Source organism: Pseudorasbora parva, chromosome 8, assembly GCF_024679245.1.
Source record: "Pseudorasbora parva isolate DD20220531a chromosome 8, ASM2467924v1, whole genome shotgun sequence".
NCBI classification, from domain to species: Eukaryota; Metazoa; Chordata; class Actinopteri; order Cypriniformes; family Gobionidae; genus Pseudorasbora; species Pseudorasbora parva.
The window spans coordinates 43,074,720-43,095,500 of NC_090179.1; the positions used below are offsets into that span (position 1 = coordinate 43,074,720).

Genomic DNA, 20,781 nt, shown 5'->3' on the forward strand with positions numbered 1-20,781 from the left:
GCCACATTATTACTACAGTAAAACTGGGGCAGCCGGCTCTTAGCCATCACTGTCACCAAAAATTCAAATAAATCAAGGACAGAAGCTTCACATATTTTTTGAAGGACATACTGTATTTATGTAATACATTTTTTTTTGAAAATAAAAATACTGAATATACAAACAGAAAAAAGGCGTAAAAACCATAATGACATTAAAGCTTAACATTAAAAAAGAGAAATAAGAAATGCAAATATGATGACCCTGGACCACAACACTAGTCATAAGGGTCAATTTTTTATGTATACATCATCCGAAAGCTTCATAAATAAGCTTTTCATTGATGTGTGGCAATATTTGACCTAACTATTTGAAAATCTCTCTAAAATCTGGAACAAAAATCTAAATATTGATAAAATCTCCTTTAAAGTTGTCCAAATGAAGTCCTTAGAAATGCATATTACTACTAATATATATATATATATATGTATATATATATATATATATATATGTATGTATGTGTGTGTGTGTATATATATATATATATATATATATTTTCAGTAGGAAATTTATTAAATATCTTCATGGAACATGATCGTAATATCCTAATGATTTTTGGCACAAACGAAAAACGGATCATTTTGACCCGCAGGACTGGCGGTGCTCCAAGGTCACATATTAAAAACAGTGTATTTATTCTTTATCTTATGTTCTGCTCTTTTAATTTTACTGTTATTTTCAATTTCCTAATATGTTCTATTTTCTTTTAATTCTAATGTTGACATTTTCATTAAAAATGGTGACAGAAAAGTAATTGATAATTGATACTAAGTCAGGAAGTCAGGATTCGGATACTAGTTATAAAATAAGAATTAGTTCCACTTATCGATTCCTGTTTGCACATTTTAATGTGGTTTTAAATTCAATCCAAAGAAGACACGAAAGAGAACTCGATTCAGTTCTTGAAAACTGAATTTAGTTACTTTGGTGTCTTCTTGCAGTTAAATGGCGAAATACACACAAAATTATGTCAAAACACCCTCTTAAACACAGTCGGTTATGTCTGAAGTGAACGTAATCAACAACAAAAACGCATGTGTAACAGTGTATTGGATCAGTGCATTCGCTTTTAAAGTGACAGCAGCCTAATAAACCTGTGTGTTAATGTTTATCAAACAACCAAAGAAACAGAAAATCACTCGCTGCTCTTGACTGAATAACTTGTGTAACTTTAATAACCTATATTTTATTTATAAAAAGTTATTTACATTTGATTTCAATTTCTGAACTTTGTTCAGTTTTATTTATTTTTGCTTTTTCTAATTTGCTTATTAGTTTTTGTATTGAATTACTGACTGTTTCCTTGTCTTTAATAATGTTTGAATTATTAGTTGGTTGTTCTTTAGACTGCTGATTTTTGTTCATATAGTATTTAGCTGCAACAGAAGGCTTTGCATTTGATATCTAAATGTTTGACTTCTAGAATTAAAACTGGGAATCTAAAAGCAGAAGTGGAATTGGAATTGCTCATTTTCAAACGATACCCAACCCTACTGAAAAGTTGGGTTTTGTTAAGATGCATCTTTTCTAATATATGAATGCCTAGAGTTTGTCTAATTTCAATAGCTAAATGCTTCTGAATTTTTTATCTTTCTCATCGATTTTCAGCTGCGAGCTTCAAACTGCAGCAGTTGGAGAATCAGAGGTCAGGCAGCGACTCACTTCTTTGTTAATGACCCTGACTTTAATGCAACTTTTAGGTATTTTGAAATAATCTGAGCCTGTAAGCAGGCAGCTCTTGTGGTCTTGGCAGTGACCAGTGAGCTTCTTCTGTGCATGATATGGCATTCCTGTACTAGCTTAAAACAGTAGATTCAAGGTCGTGGGCTACATTGCCAGAGAATGCATGAATGGAATGTAAGTTGCTTTGGGTAAAAGCTTCTACCAAATGCATTAATCTAAATGTAAATGTTCTCAGGCTAAAGAATTGACAGCGAATGCAAAGTCACATAGCGTATCTGAATATTCGTATATACATTCCTTCTATTATAATTGCTTGCATGGGGCTCCTGTTCATATTGCAGCAATCCGAGACAGAATGGGATGAAAATGTCACAGGCAGTCATTTGGTCTGTCATCTCATCCAATATTAATCGCTGAATGTGACAGACCTTGGACATTTCAGCCAAAACAGTCGGATAGGTGTAACACCGCTGACCAAAATCACCTTGACAATAACTATGGTGATTTGTTGGAAACGATGGTTACCGTGGTTCATTTTTAAGGGAAATTTAAACATCAGCCTAATACGCATATGCAAAGTTCTTTCTTCAGTGTAACCCCTTGTTCCCTTATCTATGGCAGAACTGATGACTTTAACATAATAAATGAACTAATGCACCATCAGCTCTCTCTCTCTTTCACTGGCTCGCTTTCTTTCCTCGTTCCTCTCACCAATACAGTCAGTAAGCAATGTAAGTTTTATTCAAGCAAGTCTAACTGATGTAATATGTCCTGCTCCCACTAGATGGCGCTATGTGTGTAAGACTGCAGATGTGGGTGGTTGTGAGTACATTACCATTATAGTCGTGACGATAACTGTCCTGTTCTCCATAGCGGAGTCGTTGCCCATCGAGAGCTCATTCTGGACCAGAACCAATTTATCCAGGTCGTTCCAGTAACCGATCTGCAGATGATAGACGACTGGGTAATCAATCCAGTGTATGTTGGCTTCTGGGTGAAATTACGGTGTGTATGTGTGTAAATGTTTGCTTGTGTGTGTGTCTAAATGCATGAAAGTGTGTTGTGTGTCTGACCTTGCGGGGGCCGTTACTCTTTAGCTCAAAGACGTCCATGGTGTAGTTGACTCTGCGTCCATAATGATCAAACTGGATATTCCCAGTGAGACCCTGGATTCTCACCTTTACACACACACACACACACACACACACACACACACACACACACACACACACACACAAGGAAGTATTAGTAAGACAGAACACGCATCACTTTTGGTAAGCATGGAACAAAAATTATAATTTATAGCTACAGTTTATTTTGCTGAGTGGATTAAACTTTTAAGATGAGTTCAAACTAGAGATTAAACTGATTGGATAGCTAGTTTATGGCAAATTTAAAAGTGCTGGCTAATGCTAATACTAAATTCTCTAAAATTATTATTCATGTCGGCACTAATAATGTTCAGCTTTGCCAGTCGGAGATCACTAAAAACAACATTAAACTTATTGTGAACTCGTAAATAAGATGTCACGTGAAGTTTTTTGTTCTGGTCCCCTCCCTGTTAAAAAGAGTAATGACATACTTAGCAGACTATCATCACTCAATGGCTGATTGCCTAAGTGGTGTCCGCAAAATAACATAGGGTTCATAGACAGTTGGAAAAGCTTTTGGGGCAGACCTGACCTGTTGAAAAAAGATGGCATCCATCAATCCTGGGATGGTCCCGCTCTTTTCTCTAGTTATTTGGCACATAGTCTTAGAGCTAAACCTTGACTAACTAGGGCCCAGGTCAGGAAGCAGACGGAATGGCTAAACCAACCGTCTGGTAGCTGTCTCACGTCACAGAAGTCAGATAAATCCCAACACATAGAAACTCTTTCACCAAGATATTATCACATATAGAGACTGTCTGTTCCCCGAATTAGTAAATACAAAAAAACATCAAAATCATTCAACTGTAAAAATTTAATTGACAAATAAACAACAGATATAATAGAGATGAACAAAAGATAAAGCTCAGGCTGCTGAATATTCGATCCCTTTCCTGACAAAACGCTGATTGTTAATGATATTATTACTGATAATAATCTAAATGTGCTGTGTTTGACAGAAACCTGGCTAAAACCTGACGACTACATTACTTTAAATGAGTCCCCCCCCCCCAAGATTATTGTTATAAACACAAGCCACATCTGAAAGGTAAAGGAAGGATGAGGTGTTGCTGTAATTTATAATAATATCTTCAGTATTATTCAGAAGTGTAGTTTCAAATATAATTCCTTTGAAGTTTTGGTGCTTTATGTAATGTAGTAAAATAGATAAATCCCGTTTGACATTTGTGTTGGCTACTGTACACAGCACGTTTCTAGCATCCATAAAACTACATTCTACCACCTTAAAAATATATCTAAATTACGACACATGCTTTCAATGCAAAATGCTGAACAGTTAGTACATGCGTTCATGAGCTCAAGGCTAGATTATTGTAACGCTCTACTGGGTGGTTGCCCTGCTCGCTTAATAAACGAACTCCAACTAGTCCAAAACGCAGCAGCTCGAGTTCCTACTAGAACCAGGAAGTATGACCATATTAGTCCAGTTCTGTCAACACTGTCAACGCATACATTTAAAAATTTTGCTAATTACCTACAAAGCACTAAATAGTTTAGCTCCCCAGTACTTAAGCGAGCTATTAATGCATTATAACGCAAGGTTTATTTTTCTCCATTATGGCCCTGATGGAGTTTTGGTTCCTTGCCACTGTCGCCTTTGGCTTGGCTTGCTGGAGGGGTTACTATATTTTCAACTAAATATCCAAATAAATTTAATTACTAAGCTAAATTAACTATATCAACTGAATTACTGAGCGGCTTTCTCCAGAGCGGCTGTGCAGCCGAATCAAATTCTGTTGTGTTATTTTTCCTGTTAACACTGTTAAGCTGCTTTGAAACAATTGACATTGTAAAAAGTGCTATATAAATAAAGGTGACTTGACTTGACTTGACCTGTCGTACAGAGTCCCACCCACTCTCACCTGGCTCACAGCATATCATCATCTCTTACTTGTCTTGCACAATCCCACCCACTCTCACCTGTTTCAGAGTTCGTTCCATGTCGATGCCCTGATTCCAAGGAGCAGCTGGGTTGGCCAGGCAGTCTCCAGCGTTGCCTCTGCGAGAGATGTCGATCTTCTGTCTGCGCAGATTTCGAAACGCCTCCGCCATCACTAGCACACCATCATACGTCAATGATGATGAGTACTAAAAGGTAAAAGGAATATTTTGTGTTAATTCACACTACATTACCCATGCTTCCTGTTTACAGTCACATATCAAATATAATGCTGAGCCGTCATAGCTAAAGTAGATGTAAATGCAACGAGAGGGCATTCTAGGTGAGCGCATTGATTATTGCCTCCTCCTGCTTGCTTGTAAGGCTGTGTGCGTAATGCAATGTGACATAAAACTGCAATGTAGCAACGCCGCTACTTGTTACTGGAAAAGCTATTTAGCTGTAAAGCAGTACAGATTGTTTCTACAGAGCAGTAAAGATTCAGAGAGATTGCTGGGGAAAGGAGTGTGCAGGGATCTCATCGTTTTTCTCTTTTTGAGGTTCCACCGCTGGTAAGAAAAAGTGCTCAACCGCAACAATAATCAAAATGGATCATCTCTTATTTCCATAAACAAATACAAAAACATGAGCAAATCCGGCCCAATAAGATAGAACGAGCCTCAGCGGCTGGGTCTGCACTGACACGAGACATTATGAATGAACTTGATCAGCGGAAATGAAGATTTATGGTTGTGGCAGAGGCATAATAACATCCAATTAACATCAAGAGAAAGACAGAAACAAACAACAATCATTAAAGGGGGAGTCAGCGAGTGAGATGCAGAAAATCAAGAGCGAGCAAGAGATGGAGGTAGTCAAGGCTCTTGCTTGTATAGTGTGCTCTAATGAACCCGTAAAGATTGGTTTGATGTTCTCAGATAATTTATAGCAGGGACAGCAGGATGGAAGTGCTAATCAATGGGAGTAGAGAAGGAGCTCCATGATATCAACGGAGGGGAAAAGCTACTGTTTTGAGCCGAGGACAGCACGATGAGGTGAGGTTATGCAGCACAAAATCATCTTAATGAGTAGATGACTGACTTTTGATTACAAACATTCTTCCAAATATCTTCCTTTGTGTCCATCCAGCAGAACAAAGAAATATATACATGGGTCTATTTGATTACTAAAATGGCTTCCCAGTCATCAAAACAATGTAAACATTGATTTCATTTCACACATTCCCCAACAGACGGGTTAAAATGTGGCTCCGGCTGCAGTCTGTCATGGCTTAATTGACTCAAATATTGCTGGGCAGCTTCTCATTGGCTACAGCTTGAAGAAGAATGTGGCCTGTCACAGTCTGATTGGCTAAACATCTGTGACTGGAATTCTGCCACATGTGTCCGACAGCATTACAGCATCAGAACTGCGACCTGATTTAAACCAACCTGCTATTTGCTCGGCAAAGAATGACTGTTTAAGTAGATAAGGAATTATTCTGCCAATGTATTCAGTAGTGTTTAGCACAAATGATCTTTGAGCATCTTTGCACTGTTACCCAAGTCTATAAAAGCATGTGCGAGGCTTCAGAGTAACATTTGAGAGCAGTAGCACCAGTGCCACTCAGTTCTACAGACGGTGGCGTCAGCACCTGATTTGGTGGGAAATTTATCATAGTTAATCTAAAATTCATCAAGTTAATTTAATCATAAAATTACTATTGATTCGCGTTGTTTTATTAATAAGTGCAGTTATTAATGTGACATGTTTTTTATTGGAAATTTAACAGTAAAGGACTGAACTTGAATTGATATGCAGATAAAATTAACTTTAATTAACAACAGTAATGTGCAAAAACCTTCTGTAGTATCACACTGAGCTGACCAACAACTTGTTTTCTTGGTAATTCAGTCACAATTTGAAGAAAAGTTTTTGTTTTACATGAGATCTGTGACTTTCTACTTTTTCCATATACAGGGAGTGCAGAGTTATTAGGCACATTTTTGAGGATTAATTTTATTATTGAACAACAACCATGTTCTCAATGAACACAAAAAACTCATTAATATCAAAGCTGAATATTTTTGGAAGTTTTAGTTTTTAGTTTTTAGTTTGAGCTATTTTAGGGGGATATCTGTGTGTGCAGGTGACTATTACTGTGCATAATTATTAGGCAACTTAACAAAAAACTAATTTATACCCATTTCAATTATTTATTTTTACCAGTGAAACCAATATAACATCTCAACATTCACAAATATACATTTCTGACATTCAAAAACCAAACAAAAACTAATCAGTGACCAATATAGCCGCCTTTCTTTGCAAGTACACTCAAAAGCCTGCCATCCATGGATTCTGTCAGTGTTTTGATCTGTTCACCTTCAACATTGCGTGCAGCAGCAACCACAGCCTCCCAGACACTGTTCAGAGAGGTGTACTGTTTTCCCTCCTTGTAGATCGCACATTTGATGATGGACCACAGGTTCTCAATGGGGTTCAGATCAGGTGAACAAGGAGGCCATATCATTAGATTCTCTTCTTTTATACCCTTTCTTGCCAGCCACGCTGTGGAGTACTTGGATGCGTGTGATGGAGCATTGTCCTGCATGAAAATCATGTTTTTCTTGAAGGATGCAGACTTCTTCCTGAACCACTGCTTGAAGAAGGTGTCTTCCAGAAACTGGCAGTAGGACTCATCTTTGATGATACCAGCCCAAACCAGTACTCCACCTCCACCTTGCTGGCGTCTGAGTCGGACTGGAGCTCTCTGCCCTTTACCAGTCCAGCCACGGGCCCATCCATCTGGCCCATCAAGACTCACTCTCATTTCATCAGTCCATAAAACCTTAGAAAAATCAGTCTTGAGATATTTCTTGGCCCAGTCTTGACGTTTCAGCTTGTGTGTCTTGTTCAGTGGTGGTCGACTTTCTGCCTTTCTTACCTTGGCCATGTCTCTGAGTATTGCACACCTTGTGCTTTTGGGCAGCTCAGAAATATGGCCAAACTGGTGGCAAGTGGCATCTTGGCAGCTGCACGCTTGACTTTTCTCAGTTCACGGGCAGTTATTTTGCGCCTTGGTTTTTCCACACGCTTCTTCCGACCCTGTTGACTATTTTGAATGAAACGCTTGATTGTTCGATGATCACGCTTCAGAAGCTTGGCTATTTTAAGACTGCTGCATCCCTCTGCAAAATATCTCACTATTTTTGACTTTTCTGAGCCTGTCAAGTCCTTCTTTTGACCCATTTTGCCAAAGGAAAGGAAGTTGCCTAATAATTATGCACACCTGATATAGGGTGTTGATGTCATTAGACCACACCCCTTCTCATTACAGAGATGCACATCACCTAATATGCTTAATTGGTAGTAGGCTTTCCAGCCTATACAGCTTGGAGTAAGACAACATGCATAACGAGGATGATGTGGTCAAAATACTCATTTGCCTAATAATTCTGCACTCCCTGTATTAAAGGGTTACTTCACCGCTGGAAAGATGAATGTGTATTTAAATTTGGTCATTTAGGTTGTAGAAATGTGAAATGATTTAGAAGTTGGTGCCTTCTAGACTAAGAAAAGCAAGAAAATGTATTTTTGGATCATATGGATGATAACAACAACTCCCAGAATGCACTTGGTTCGCTGCCCTACGAGGCCACTCCCAAAGCCACACCTACCGGTTACATCACTTGCCCACCACAGCACCGCCCCACTGTCGTTTTCATTTCTATAGTAATAAAATACTTTAGTTCAGTTAGAGAACAGACACTACAATTAATAACTGAACGAACGTGTCTGATTAATACAGCCGCACAGTCATTCACGGTGTGTCCAGTCTGGCGCAATTTTAGTTCATGCCAATGGAAGCCTAACTTTCATAGGAATTCATTGAAAACACTCGCTTGGCTCCGCACCGCTCCGTTATGACTGCCCGAATGGCTGTGCACATTTTACATTCAGTGAGTGAGATCCCAACTCGTATGGGCAGGTTAAAAACATGCGCTAAATGACGATGGCTGAGGTTTTTTCGAATATACTACCGGGTTTCTACTGATACAAAGCTTAATGCTAATCGGTGAAGTAACCCTTTAAGGAGTGGAAATGGCTAACTCAATAAGTGCTCCTCTTCCGCCAACTACGAGTTAAAGTGGTGATTTCATGCCTTTTTTAGACACTTTTTTAAGTGCTTGATTGCCCCAAAGTGGCCTACACCTTTAAACTTTTAGTTTTACAAGTTATCACATTAAAAATAACATTACAATTGGATAATTGTAAAAGCCAGCAGCCATCTCCCCCTGTAGCCCAAGACTGGTTTCCCGCTTAAGCTAAGCAGGGCTGAGCCTGGTCATTACCTGGATGGGAGACCAGCTGGGAAAACCAGGTAGCTGCTGGTAGAGGTGTTAGTGAGGCCAGCAGGGGGCGCTCACCCTGTGGTCTGTGTGGGTCTTAACACCCCAGTATAGCGATGGGGACACTATACTGTCAATGAGCACCGTCTTTCGGATGAGACGTTAATACGAGGTCCTGACTCTCTGTGGTCGTTAAAAATCCCAGGATGTCCTTCGATAAAGAGTAGGGGTGTAACCCCGGCATCCTGGCCAAATTTGCCCATTGGCCTCTGTCCATCATGGCCTCCTAATAATCCCCATATCCTGATTGGCTTCATCACTCGGTCTCCTCTCCACCAATCAGCTGGTGTGCGGTGGGCGTTCTGGCGCAAAATGGCTGCCGTCGCATCATCCAGGTGGATGCTGCACATTGGTGGTGGCTGAGGAGATTCCCCCCTTCTACATGTAAAGCGCTTTGGGTGTCTAGAAAAGCGCTATATAAATGTAATGCATTATTATTATTATTATTATTATTATAATATTTAGAGCTTTTAAGTGCTGGACAAAGTGTAAACACTTGAAAGCCATTGAAAGGTGATTGAATTTCACTCTCAAAAGGTTGTACAAACCCTGAGATGAATAATAATCACATTCAAAAAAAACATTTGACTATCTCATCCACAACCCCATGGGGTGTTACTACAGTAAATCATGGTGAATGGTTATGATTTGCGGACTGAAACCCCTGAATGTTTCTTCTGGTTTCCACGTCAGCGTTGTTTGATCTGATGTCTGTGGTTTGTAAGAAGCAATGTTATTAATTCTGTGGTGAATTCAAGCACTCTCTCACTGGATCTCCCAGTGGTGTGTGATAACGGTGTCGTGTCATTGAGATTGGGCCATGTATGAGCTTATTATTGCTCTGAGCTCAAACGTTTTGTACAGCGCAGCTCAAACGAATAGTGCGGGTCCGTTCCACTTTCGTTTCGTTTGCCATTTGATGTTTCTCATATGTAACAGAAATGGCCGCTCTTATCAGTTGGGCACCGTGGTGGTGGCACCAGCAGGAAAAAGGTCGGCATTTGCCACCATTTGGTCGCAGTCTGGAGCCCTGATGTGCAAATAAATGACTCTCTCAATTCGTAGAGCTTGTTATTCTGGTTTATTGGTGTTTGTACTTGCATTTAATTATGTTGTAAGTGTATTTGCGTTTACCCTGGGTGGGCTCTCAGAACCGGGATACTCCCTCTGGTCTAGTTTATTCCAGCGTTGCATTAGTTTGATCACCATTGCCTTGCTGAAATCCACCAACTGGAAACCAGTTACGTTTGCCCCGCCATGCATAAACCTCTCAAGAGAAATATCCTTAAAACCCTGTTGGGAGAAAGACAAAGAGGAAATTAGAGTGAGGGCAAATGAAGCCGATTCACTGAAAAGATAAAAAGGGTGGAGATGGAAAATGGGAGATTGATTGAACGAATGCGAGGCAGAGTGAGTTATAACATTTCTTAATATCCCAGATGCTGACACACTAACAAATGTCAAATAAGCAAATAAGCAAAGTGCAGGTTCAGCGGTCCATCAAAGTCAGAGTCTCAGAAACTGAACAAGACTGCAAATTACTTGAGACTAACCATTTCAGATGAATTTATCATACAAATTGATTTTTACAGTTTCTGAAGAAAAAAAAAGATGAGATATGTGCAAAACTCACCACTGTGGTGGTGCTTCTAGTGTGTTTTGAGCGTTTTTATCGACCCGCAGGTGAAAATGGTGCATCTCATCACTTAAAGTAACAACACACTCTCAACAGTGCGCATAATTTGAGGAATGTCTGGAGCGCCGACGACGTGGAACGAGTGATGTGCCAATACGTAATTCTAGTCTCGGGTTTTATTCAGGAAAGTAAAGTGGTACATCGCGGCGCTCCATCACAGAGAATTACAGCCAGAGGACACGCTGTCCTCTACATTTGTCCATTTCCTCTAGCGCTCCATCACTGCCGCTCTCTCTCACTGAGCTGGATAAACCAGTGCCAGAACTCACCAGGTTAGCAATGATGTAGTGGTATCCTTTTACATGTTTCCCCACACTCACAACCTGAGAGAGAGAGAGAGAGAGAGAGAGAGAGAGAGAGAGAGAGAGAGAGAGAGAGAGAGAGAGAGAGAGAGAGTAAACACTTTTTAGCATACAAGTGTGTTACCTATATATTGGGGAAAGTGTGATAAAAGCATTGCATTTACAGCTGAAGCTCCATCAGGGACAATCTGTGCCATTTAGAAATGCTTTTTAAACTCACCATAAAAACAAAATGGACATTTCTTGTTTTTATGGAATATTGTAGTGTTTATTGTAAATAATTTATCCATGCACATCATTATTTTTTTAAAATCCATGTTCCCTTGTAATCTTGAATCCAAATGACAATCCCTTGTTCTTGCAGTGACTTCTCTTCTCTGATGACGAGGGCGGGGCAACCTGAGACATGAGATCCACCAATAGCAAACCACCATCATCCAATCAATGCCCCACGGGCAAACGGGATGCAGAACTGCAGTTCAAATTTGAATGTAAGTGAAATTAAGGGTGCGTTCACACTTGTCATGTTTGGTTCGATTAAAACGAACCCTGGTGCGATTCCTTGTTTAGTGCGGTTCATTTGAACAAATGTGAACGCTGCCATCCAAACCAAACAAGCGGAGCGAGAGCGCTATAAAGATGAGTCTCGGTCCGCTTCCAAACCAACACTGGTGCGGTTCGATTGATATATGAACGCAACACGGACCAAAGACATGTAAACGAACCAAAAACAGGACGTGATGTCACAAGATGAGACGCATAGTCAGCTGATTTGACGACGCGGAAAGATCGGTGTATCCAAAATGAGTAACGTACGTTAGAGGGCAAACGTGGAGCAGCGAGGAAGAGCCTCATCAATATGTGATCAGACGAGCAGGTTTCGAAAATGCTAGAAAAAACACAAAAAGCAAACCTGGCTCTTCTCATCAGAGGATCTGTGTTGCCCATTATTAGCAGGTACAGACGACAGAACGGCCGTCTCTTTTCTGCACAATGGAGGATATCCTGCTGCTGTTTTGAATGTTTTGAACATTTCATGAGCTCTACATGAGTTCTCAGCGGGGAAAAATAATGCCACATGTACACGCATAAAATGATCGCGTTTAATCCAGCTCACAGCGATGTTTTGAGTGTTCGGTAAGCAGCTCCTACGTCATATAAGCCGACCAATCAGGTTGTGAGCGTCTTCCTATGCCTTTGGTTCGGTAACTTTAGGGTCGCTGTTAAAAATGGCAGTGTGAACGCTAAGCGGACCAGGACTATATGTTTTGTTTTTGTTTTTTGGTCCGGACCAAACGAACCAAATTAACCGAACTACAAGTGTGAACGCACCCTAAAAAGAATTGAAAGTCATAGTTTTGTTGAATAGAGGGCAGAAGTCCGATTCCGGAAGTAAAAATCCAATGCATTTACTCCGCAGAGGAATTGATTTTTAAAGATGACTTCTAAACCTTTAAAGGCAGACCTACTGTGAACTACGGGGTTGTTACTCTACGGTAGTGTTGTAGAACTCAAGACCGGTCTAAAGACCATTTCCTGAAGGTCTTGTCTCGGTCTCGACCACATTTGTACTCGGTCTTGTCTCTGTCTCAGACTTAGTGGACTCTGGATTTTGTTTCAAGACCAGTCAAGACCACAGCTGTTGGGATATTAATAAATTGCAAGTGCATTGTCTGATTTATTAATTACTGTCATTAATGTAATTGGATAATTTCATTTGATTGGTAACAGCTCTATATAGTGTATATACTCTATACTTATTCTAATTATATTTATTGATTAAAAATAAGTCAAGCGGTAATATGGATCTTTATGAATTTAAGGAGTGCTGGTCTCGACTCGTTCTCACCCCTACTTTGGTCTTCTTTTGGTCTCAACAGACATTGGTCTGGGTCCAATATTTGCTTGCAATATTTCAACCTGATTTTAAAAAATAATCATTTTTCATGGCTGAATTCCTGGTTAAAAACTAAATAATATCAACCAATAGATGAGTCAGTCTTCCTGTGTGTGTGTGTGTGTGTGTGTGTGTGTGTGTGTGTGTGTGTGTGTGTGTGTGTGTGTGTGTGTGTGTGTGTGTGTGTGTGTGTGTGTGTGTGTGTGTGTGTGTGTGTGTGTGTGTGTGTGTGTGTGTCTATATATCAGGACATAATAAAAATATTCTGGTCATTGCCAGGTATATGTATTTTATATATATCATCTTTAAATCAATGTATATTTTTTAGATTATTCTGATTGCAATGCATCATGGGATTGTACTTCTTTCCCTTGCTAAAGACGTAAGTACACAGTCTTGTACCTTGGTCTTTTTGTCTAATTTTCAAATACTTTTTTGCTTCATATCTACGTGTGTAATGCTATGATTCACCTCATAGCTGATTGGCTTGGTTCATGGCATATATAACGCTTTAAAAAGTCTCTTTTTTTAAATCTCTATGGCTGAAATGAATGGAGAAAATTGTTCCGGAAGAAATGCCACTGATAAAGTGCACTCTATTTCTTTGAATTACAATTCATAAAATTCCTCTTTCAATCCAGTTAAAATTACCATTCAACTTATTATTTTGGTTTTGTGGCCAATTTGATTCAAAATAACACTTATGATTTAATAAGGAACCATTTCTTATGCCTTCAGAAGTCCAATTTGCTATACTCCATGCTTGAGTTTTGTCTAATACAAACTGGGGGCCAGAAGGAAAAGTCTATATCCACTACATTGCCAACAGTTTTGTGACGCCTGTCTTTACATGCACATGAACTTTAATGACATCCCTATTCTTAATCCGTAGGGTTTAATATGGAGTTGTCCCACCCTTTACAGCTCTAACAGCTTCAGCTCTTCTGGGAAGGCTTTCCTCAAGGTTTAGGAGTGTGTTTATGGGAATTTTTGCTCATTCTTCTAGAAGCGCATTTGTGAGGTCAGGATGCTATGTGCACTTGAGCGCAGTCATGTTGGAACAGCAAGGGGCCGTCTCCAAAGTGTTCCCAAGAAGTTGGGAGCATTAAGAGTTCCTTTCACTGGAACTAAGGGGCCAAGCCCAACCCCTGAAAAACAATCACACACCATAATCCCCTTTCCACTAAACTTTACACTTGGCACAATGCAGTCAGGCAAGTCCCGTTCTCCTGCCAGACTCGTCCCTGGGATTGTCAGACTGAAGCGTGATTGGTCGCTCCAGAGAACACGTCTCACTGCTCTAGAGTTCAGTGGCGGCTGCTTTACTCACTGCATCCCATGCTTTGCATTGCTCTTGGTGATGTAAGGCTTGGATGAGCTGCTCGGTCATGGAAACCCATTCCATGAAGCTCTCTACACACTGATCTTGAGCTCATCTGAAGGACACAGAAGTTTGGAGGTCTGGAGCTATTGACTCTGCAGAAAGTTGGTGACTTCTGCACACTGTGATCCTCAGCATGCGCTGACCCCGCTCTGTGATTTTACGTGGCCTATCACTTCGTGGCTGAGTTGCTGTTGTTCCCAATGGCTTCCACTTTATTCTAATCCCACTAACAGTTGAGCGTGGAATATTTAATAGTGAGGAAATTTCATGAATGAACTTATTGCACAGGTGGCAACCTATCACGTTACCACGCTTGAATTAAACAAATAAGTTTGATTAAAATAAATAAATGAATAAAAATAATAGTTAAAAAGTAGTAAATAAAAAAATAAAATAAACATTTAATTAAAATTTAAAACAAATAATAAAGTTAAATGTGCATTACTATATTATAATGTACCTTCATTTTAGATTTATAATATTGCTTTTTCAGTGTATAAATTGGTTAAATTTCAGGATGTGGGTCCCTCACTGATCATATTTAGGGGTGTGTGGCACCTAAAATATTGAAAAGCCCATAACCGGTGTCTGTGTGAGATCAGCGGCTGCTGATGCCAGATCCACATCTGCTCAAGGAACATGCTGGCAGGACTGGCAGATCGTGTAGAGAGAACAGTCTGTTGATGTTGTACCTGACTATGTCCAGCTGCGAGACTGTGTGTGTGTGTGTGTGTGTGTGTGTGTGTGTGTGTGTGTGTGTGTGTGTGTGTGTGTGTGTGTGTGTGTGTGTGTGTGTGTGTGTGTGTGTGTGTGTGTGGTTGTATTTGCCAAATCTACTGTCAGCCTGATAGATGAGCACCTTTAGAGGTCTGCCTGAGGAACAGACGGACCATGCAACAATCAAACACGCCCCGCAATTGCAGAGTTCATAGATCAGACACACAGAGAGCTGAGCTGTGACTCCGGCTGCTGCTCGAGTTCAACATCATTACCGCTCGACAACGATCTGGCTGCTACACATTAGGCCACAGGTCCCATTTAACACTTTCCCCGCCATTGACGAAAATTTCTGGCTTGAGCAGAAATGCGTTTTAATCTCCTGATTAAAACACATGTGGAGACGCAGAAACAAGTGATATCATTCGTAAGCAGATATTTATCGATATTAAACGGCATCTTAATCAAAACCGTCTAATGTTACTTCATTAAAAAATTTCGACCCAGGATGAGCTACAGGACTGAAGCATTAGGGCTGTTAATGGACTCCATCTCCTCCATCTGTGTTTGATCATCGCTCTGAATCTGATCTGGATAGTCTTTGACAAAAAAAAAAACGATTTTTCTCTGCATTTTGCTCAAAATGTTGCTTCTTTTTTTATTGAAACGTACCAACATTAAAATGTTGATTAAAAAAAGAATGCATGAAGCTTGAATAAAACTGATTTATAAAATATTCTAGGGACTATGAAACTTTTATCAAAATTATCAAAAGTGCTGGCGCTGACTGGCAACCTTCTTTTTTTTTTTAAATGCTGGCGGGGAACAAGTTTAAGTATAGTTAAAGGTACATTTAAGTATAAAAAATAATAATACCTTAATAGGAACATGGTAGCATACTTAAAAGAGCACAAATATAATAGTAAACTATAAGGCCACATCCACACGAAGCCAGAGCTTTCCATATCCGATCTCTTTTTTTTCCTCGTCTCAAGAAACATCTGTGTGTACACACGAAACCACTGAACCCGACTCAAACCTGTGTATATGCCAGACCAGTGTGTGGCGCTGTCATTCTGCCACAGAATTACTCTAAAAACGGAGAAGAAGACTTTGAGGATGTGCGAAACGTATGACGACATCACGCTTCACAAAATATACGGAGTATATTTGAAATACACACAAAAACGCAAGGGTGTTTTTTTCAGATTTATCCACTCTGGGACCCTTGACAGTTTCAGGCTCCCAAAATGCTGGATTTGTCAGGACAAAAGCTGATCCGATACAAAAATTTGATGTATACGCGTCTCCATGTGGACGGGGCCAAAGTGTGATCTTAAGTGAAGTATATTTGCAGTAGTCTGTAAAACTACTAAACTAGTGAGAGTATGCTTTAAAGTGTACTTTAATAAACTAAAAAATGTGCTACAAGTTTTTAACAATGTATATAGTTGTAGTTTAAATGAAATACGTAGTTTTGTTACACTTAAAGTATACTTTAATACACTGAAAAGAGGGCCAATTTAGTTGTAGTAGTAGTATTGAAATAGTACATTTATATGTATACTTATAGTACATTGATATTAGCATATATACTTGAATTTACTTGACGTACGATCAAATTTTTAATGATAAACCAACAATAGCTATGTTTCCATCCAAAGTTGCGAATGAAACTTATGCGCAAAATTGCAATATCGCATAAAAACTATACACTGTAAAAAATTATTTAGGAAAAAAGTGACCTGGTTGCCTAAAAATCTTTAGTTCATTGAAAGTAGTTGAATGAGTTAATACAATGAACATTTTTTGAGGTTCGACAACCTTTATTAAAATATTATTAAAAGATTTAGTAAGCATATTGTGTAATTGTGTGTGTTTTATTTGTGATGACGCAGTAAAACATGCCAAATAGTGCTATTTTCATGATTTATCACATTTTTTATGTGGTTCAGATACAATAATATTTTGAGTTTCTATTTATTAAACAAATTTCCTTCATTGTATCAACTCAAAATTTTAATTTCAATAAACTCAGGCAACCAGGTTACTTACTTTTTAAAGTTAAACCAACAAAAACCAACCACATTTTTTTACAGTGTAGAATAAAGTGAGTTAAAGAGAACATAATCGTCACTTCTTGATAAACTACCGCTAAAAAAAAAATCACTAAGAAACATTGGAGAACCCTCCATGTATAATAATTTTTTTTATTTAATATATGATTTGCGTCTCAGAGAAACTTTTGTGTGAACTTGTTGTCTTGCTTTCAGAGGCAGATGCTGCTGTTTGGGAATGCAGTCGTGTAAGAATATATATATATATATACCGAGCATCTTTGACAGCATTTCAGATGCTTTGCAAACAAGATTTTTCCGCTGGTTAGTACAGTTATGCTGTTACATTGGGAAATTCACATGATTTTTTTAATGCGCAATGAGGAATTTATTCGGTAAATGCATTTCCATCGTAGTTTATGCGCACGTTTTCGGATATAAAATGTATCCGACTCAAACGAGTGCATACGTATTTTATGCGCATTTTTAGAGTTTACGTGCATCTTGCCGTTTCCATTCAGCATTTTTTGAAGCAAAATCCCAAAATGCGCTCAAAAAATAGATGGATGGAAACATAGCTAATGTCTGTTCTGTTAATAACCCTCTTCCGATCAGACTGTATAATCGGGGATATAAAAATGCAGAAGTATAGTCTGTAGTTTTCACGAGCTGTCAAAAGTCCTCCGGATGACGCATTTTGCTTTGTCTGACAAGTCGGGGATATTTTTTTTTTTTTTCTCAAGCAAGTTAATTTACATATATAGCCGGCAACAATACACAGCGGGTTGAAAATCGGCAAAGTTGCACTGTAACTTCAGCTCGGGTCGCTGTGATGTGTGTTTCAGGTTGTACTCATCTCTCCGTACATCATGTTATTCTGTGTTTCACTGCACATGACAGACAGAGTGTGTGAGGAACAGGCAGGAGGAGGGATCAGAGCGTGTGTGTCACCGCGCAAATAACAAATCGCAGGCCAGAAGGAAAGCACTCGATCGTTCGCCTCGCTCTGTGATGCCTCCAGCTCTCTGTGATTTGTGTTTTTATGCCTTTCCTTTAAAGGTGCTGTAAGCGATTTAGTATTCTGGAATGCCACCCATAAACTCTTCCTGCTGCCTGACAGATATTACTGGAATAGGTTTTGTGAGTCCGTCGTCAGGCTCTATGACAGATGAGTTTGGGGGCGGTCTGGGTTATTTTAGCCAATCAGAAACGCTCGCCGCCTGTCAGTCACCGCGCATTCAGGTTTGTTCACATCCAGGGGCGTTTGTAGGATTTTTATTTTAGGGGGGCTCAGCCCCCAGTGAGGGTAGGTCTGTAGAAAAAATGGTAACACTATTTCGTTTAGGGTCCAAATTGCGCTATTAACTAATAGCTTACAAACATGCATACCCAGAAGATATTGGCTGTTTATCATTACTTATAAAGCAAATATTAATACCTTAATATATGTCCATACTGTACATGCAATTATCATACCCAATAATGTAGGCAGGTTTAACCAAGATCCCAAATGTTAGGGGGTTCTAACATGGTCCCCCGAGAAAATTTTGATTTCTATGATCTACATATGAGCATTTTATGATGTTCTGAAGGCCAAAAAATTTGATAACAATAGCTTGAAAACCATGTCACTGGGCAGTAAATTATTTGTCTTTCTTATCTCCACATCTCTCTTTTTCTCTGTTTTTATCTCTTCATAACGCTGAGCTTTGACTGTTTTTTTCCCGTTTTCGTCAGTGAATAACGTGAACATATGGTTTACATATTAACATACTGATATTTTTGTTTCATGAATAATTTTCTTAGACACGTTAATTTACTGTTTATCAAAGTTTTAAGTTTATTAAAATCACAGTATGAACATTCATTAGGCTACTAATCTTATGCCCAATACAGGCTGAAAAAGCTGATGTTTTTTTTTTTTTTTTACTGAATGTTACAAATAGAATTATATTAATTTACAATATATACACATTCATTATTAAACTTACGCCTAATCTGATGAAAATAGCTTTGTTAATGTTTTCTGTTCGTTAAGGCCTACATTATGAATCACATAGGCATATTTCCAGTTAAAAATGTCTAAAAATTAGACACAACAAGTTTATTAATTTGCCTAAATATTTTTTTTCTTTTGATTAACATTTCTGACTTAAAGCAGAAGCTGTCAAACATGAATGTTTAGTTTAGCAGCATGTATCTTACTTGACGTCGAGTTGCTCTGCTAAAATTTGCGCTCAGCCTCAGCAGTTTCTGTGTGACCATAAAGCCCGCCTACTCTGATTTGATTGGTTTTATCAAATATTTTGACATTGACGAGTGGTGACAGACCAATGACGCTCAGATTTACACACACACACACACACACACACACACACACACACACCTCTGCTTCTGACGTGCGCTGCGCTCTGCTCAGAGCCGCTGCGGATTGGAGAGACAGACTAAAAAACGGGACGAAGCCGAAGCCTGCCGCCAGTTTCATATGTTTTAAAGGTTAATCACATATTTTTTAGGGGGGCTGAGGCATAAGTTTAGGGGGGCTGAAGCCCCCCTAAAAAGGGCCTAGCGACGCCTATGTTCACATCACATTAGTTGATAAAAGTCTGGTGTGAGTAACAAAACCACCATGTCTGCTTTAGAATGTTTTTTTTATTTTTTATTTTTTATATTTTTAAATATTGAAAAACCTTAAAATATATTAAAATATATATATTTAATCTTGTTTAGAAAAATGTCAATGTTATTTAGCAAAACGGTTTAAAGCACTATATACATTTTTTAAAGTATAAAATTATATATTTTGAAACATAAAAAAAATATTTTAATATGAACACTTTCATTTTTACACTTAGATGAATATTTATCATAAAATATAAAAAATGTTTTTAATACATTTAAAAAATTGTAGAATGATTTTAATGTCATTTAGCAAAACGACTCAAATCGCTTATAGTTATTTATTATATATTATAAAATTATATGTTTTAAATATTTAAAAAATATTAGAACCACTTTAATATTAATACTTACATTTTACACAATAATATTTTTAAATTATATTTCTAAATGTCTTTATATATATATATATATATATATATATATATATATATATATATATATATATATATATATATATATATATATATATATATATATATATATATATATATATTACATTTACATTTAAAACATTTTAGAATACTTTTAATTTCATTTAGTAAACTGCTCAGTTCATACAAAATATTAACAATAAATATTTTAAGTATTTTAAAATACATTTGAAAAATATTGTACATTAATTTTAAAGTTGTTAGCAAAATGTGTCAAAGTGCTTACCGTGATCTATATAGTCGGATAATTTTAAATCTAAAAATATTTACGTGAAAAATAAACCAGATTTTGAAGTACATTTTAAAGTCAACATGAAATGTACGCGTATTTCTGTAAGAAAATAAAACTATTCCACACGCACAAGATACGTCAAAAACTTGTTATTTTATCCAGTTTTTGTTGTTGTTTTTTTATTATGAAAAATTGGTC

At 38.1% G+C, this 20,781-nt stretch overlaps 1 protein-coding gene and 1 long non-coding RNA gene across 11 annotated transcripts in view; one reads left to right on the forward strand and one right to left on the reverse strand.

Annotated features, from left to right (window-relative positions):
- gria4a (glutamate receptor, ionotropic, AMPA 4a) overlaps positions 1-20,781 on the reverse strand; it is a 189,378-nt gene that overhangs the window by 113,590 nt on the left and 55,007 nt on the right. For all 7 annotated transcript variants that reach the window (XR_010906810.1, XM_067451357.1, XM_067451356.1 and 4 more), the window contains 5 exons: positions 11,151-11,204; positions 10,320-10,478; positions 4,815-4,982; positions 2,796-2,900; positions 2,558-2,665 (listed from right to left, as the gene is read on the reverse strand). Coding sequence is in view for 6 of the 7 variants with exons in the window: in XM_067451357.1 (XP_067307458.1) it covers positions 2,558-2,665; positions 2,796-2,900; positions 4,815-4,982; positions 10,320-10,478; positions 11,151-11,204 (594 nt within the window). In the remaining variant the exon portion in view is untranslated. The remainder of the gene's footprint in view (positions 1-2,557; positions 2,666-2,795; positions 2,901-4,814; positions 4,983-10,319; positions 10,479-11,150; positions 11,205-20,781) is intronic.
- Positions 5,708-20,781, forward strand: part of LOC137084855 (uncharacterized) — a 31,297-nt gene continuing 16,223 nt past the window's right edge. For all 4 annotated transcript variants that reach the window (XR_010906812.1, XR_010906811.1, XR_010906813.1 and 1 more), the window contains exons 1-2: positions 5,708-5,828; positions 11,548-11,674. This is a non-coding gene — a long non-coding RNA (uncharacterized lncRNA). The remainder of the gene's footprint in view (positions 5,829-11,547; positions 11,675-20,781) is intronic.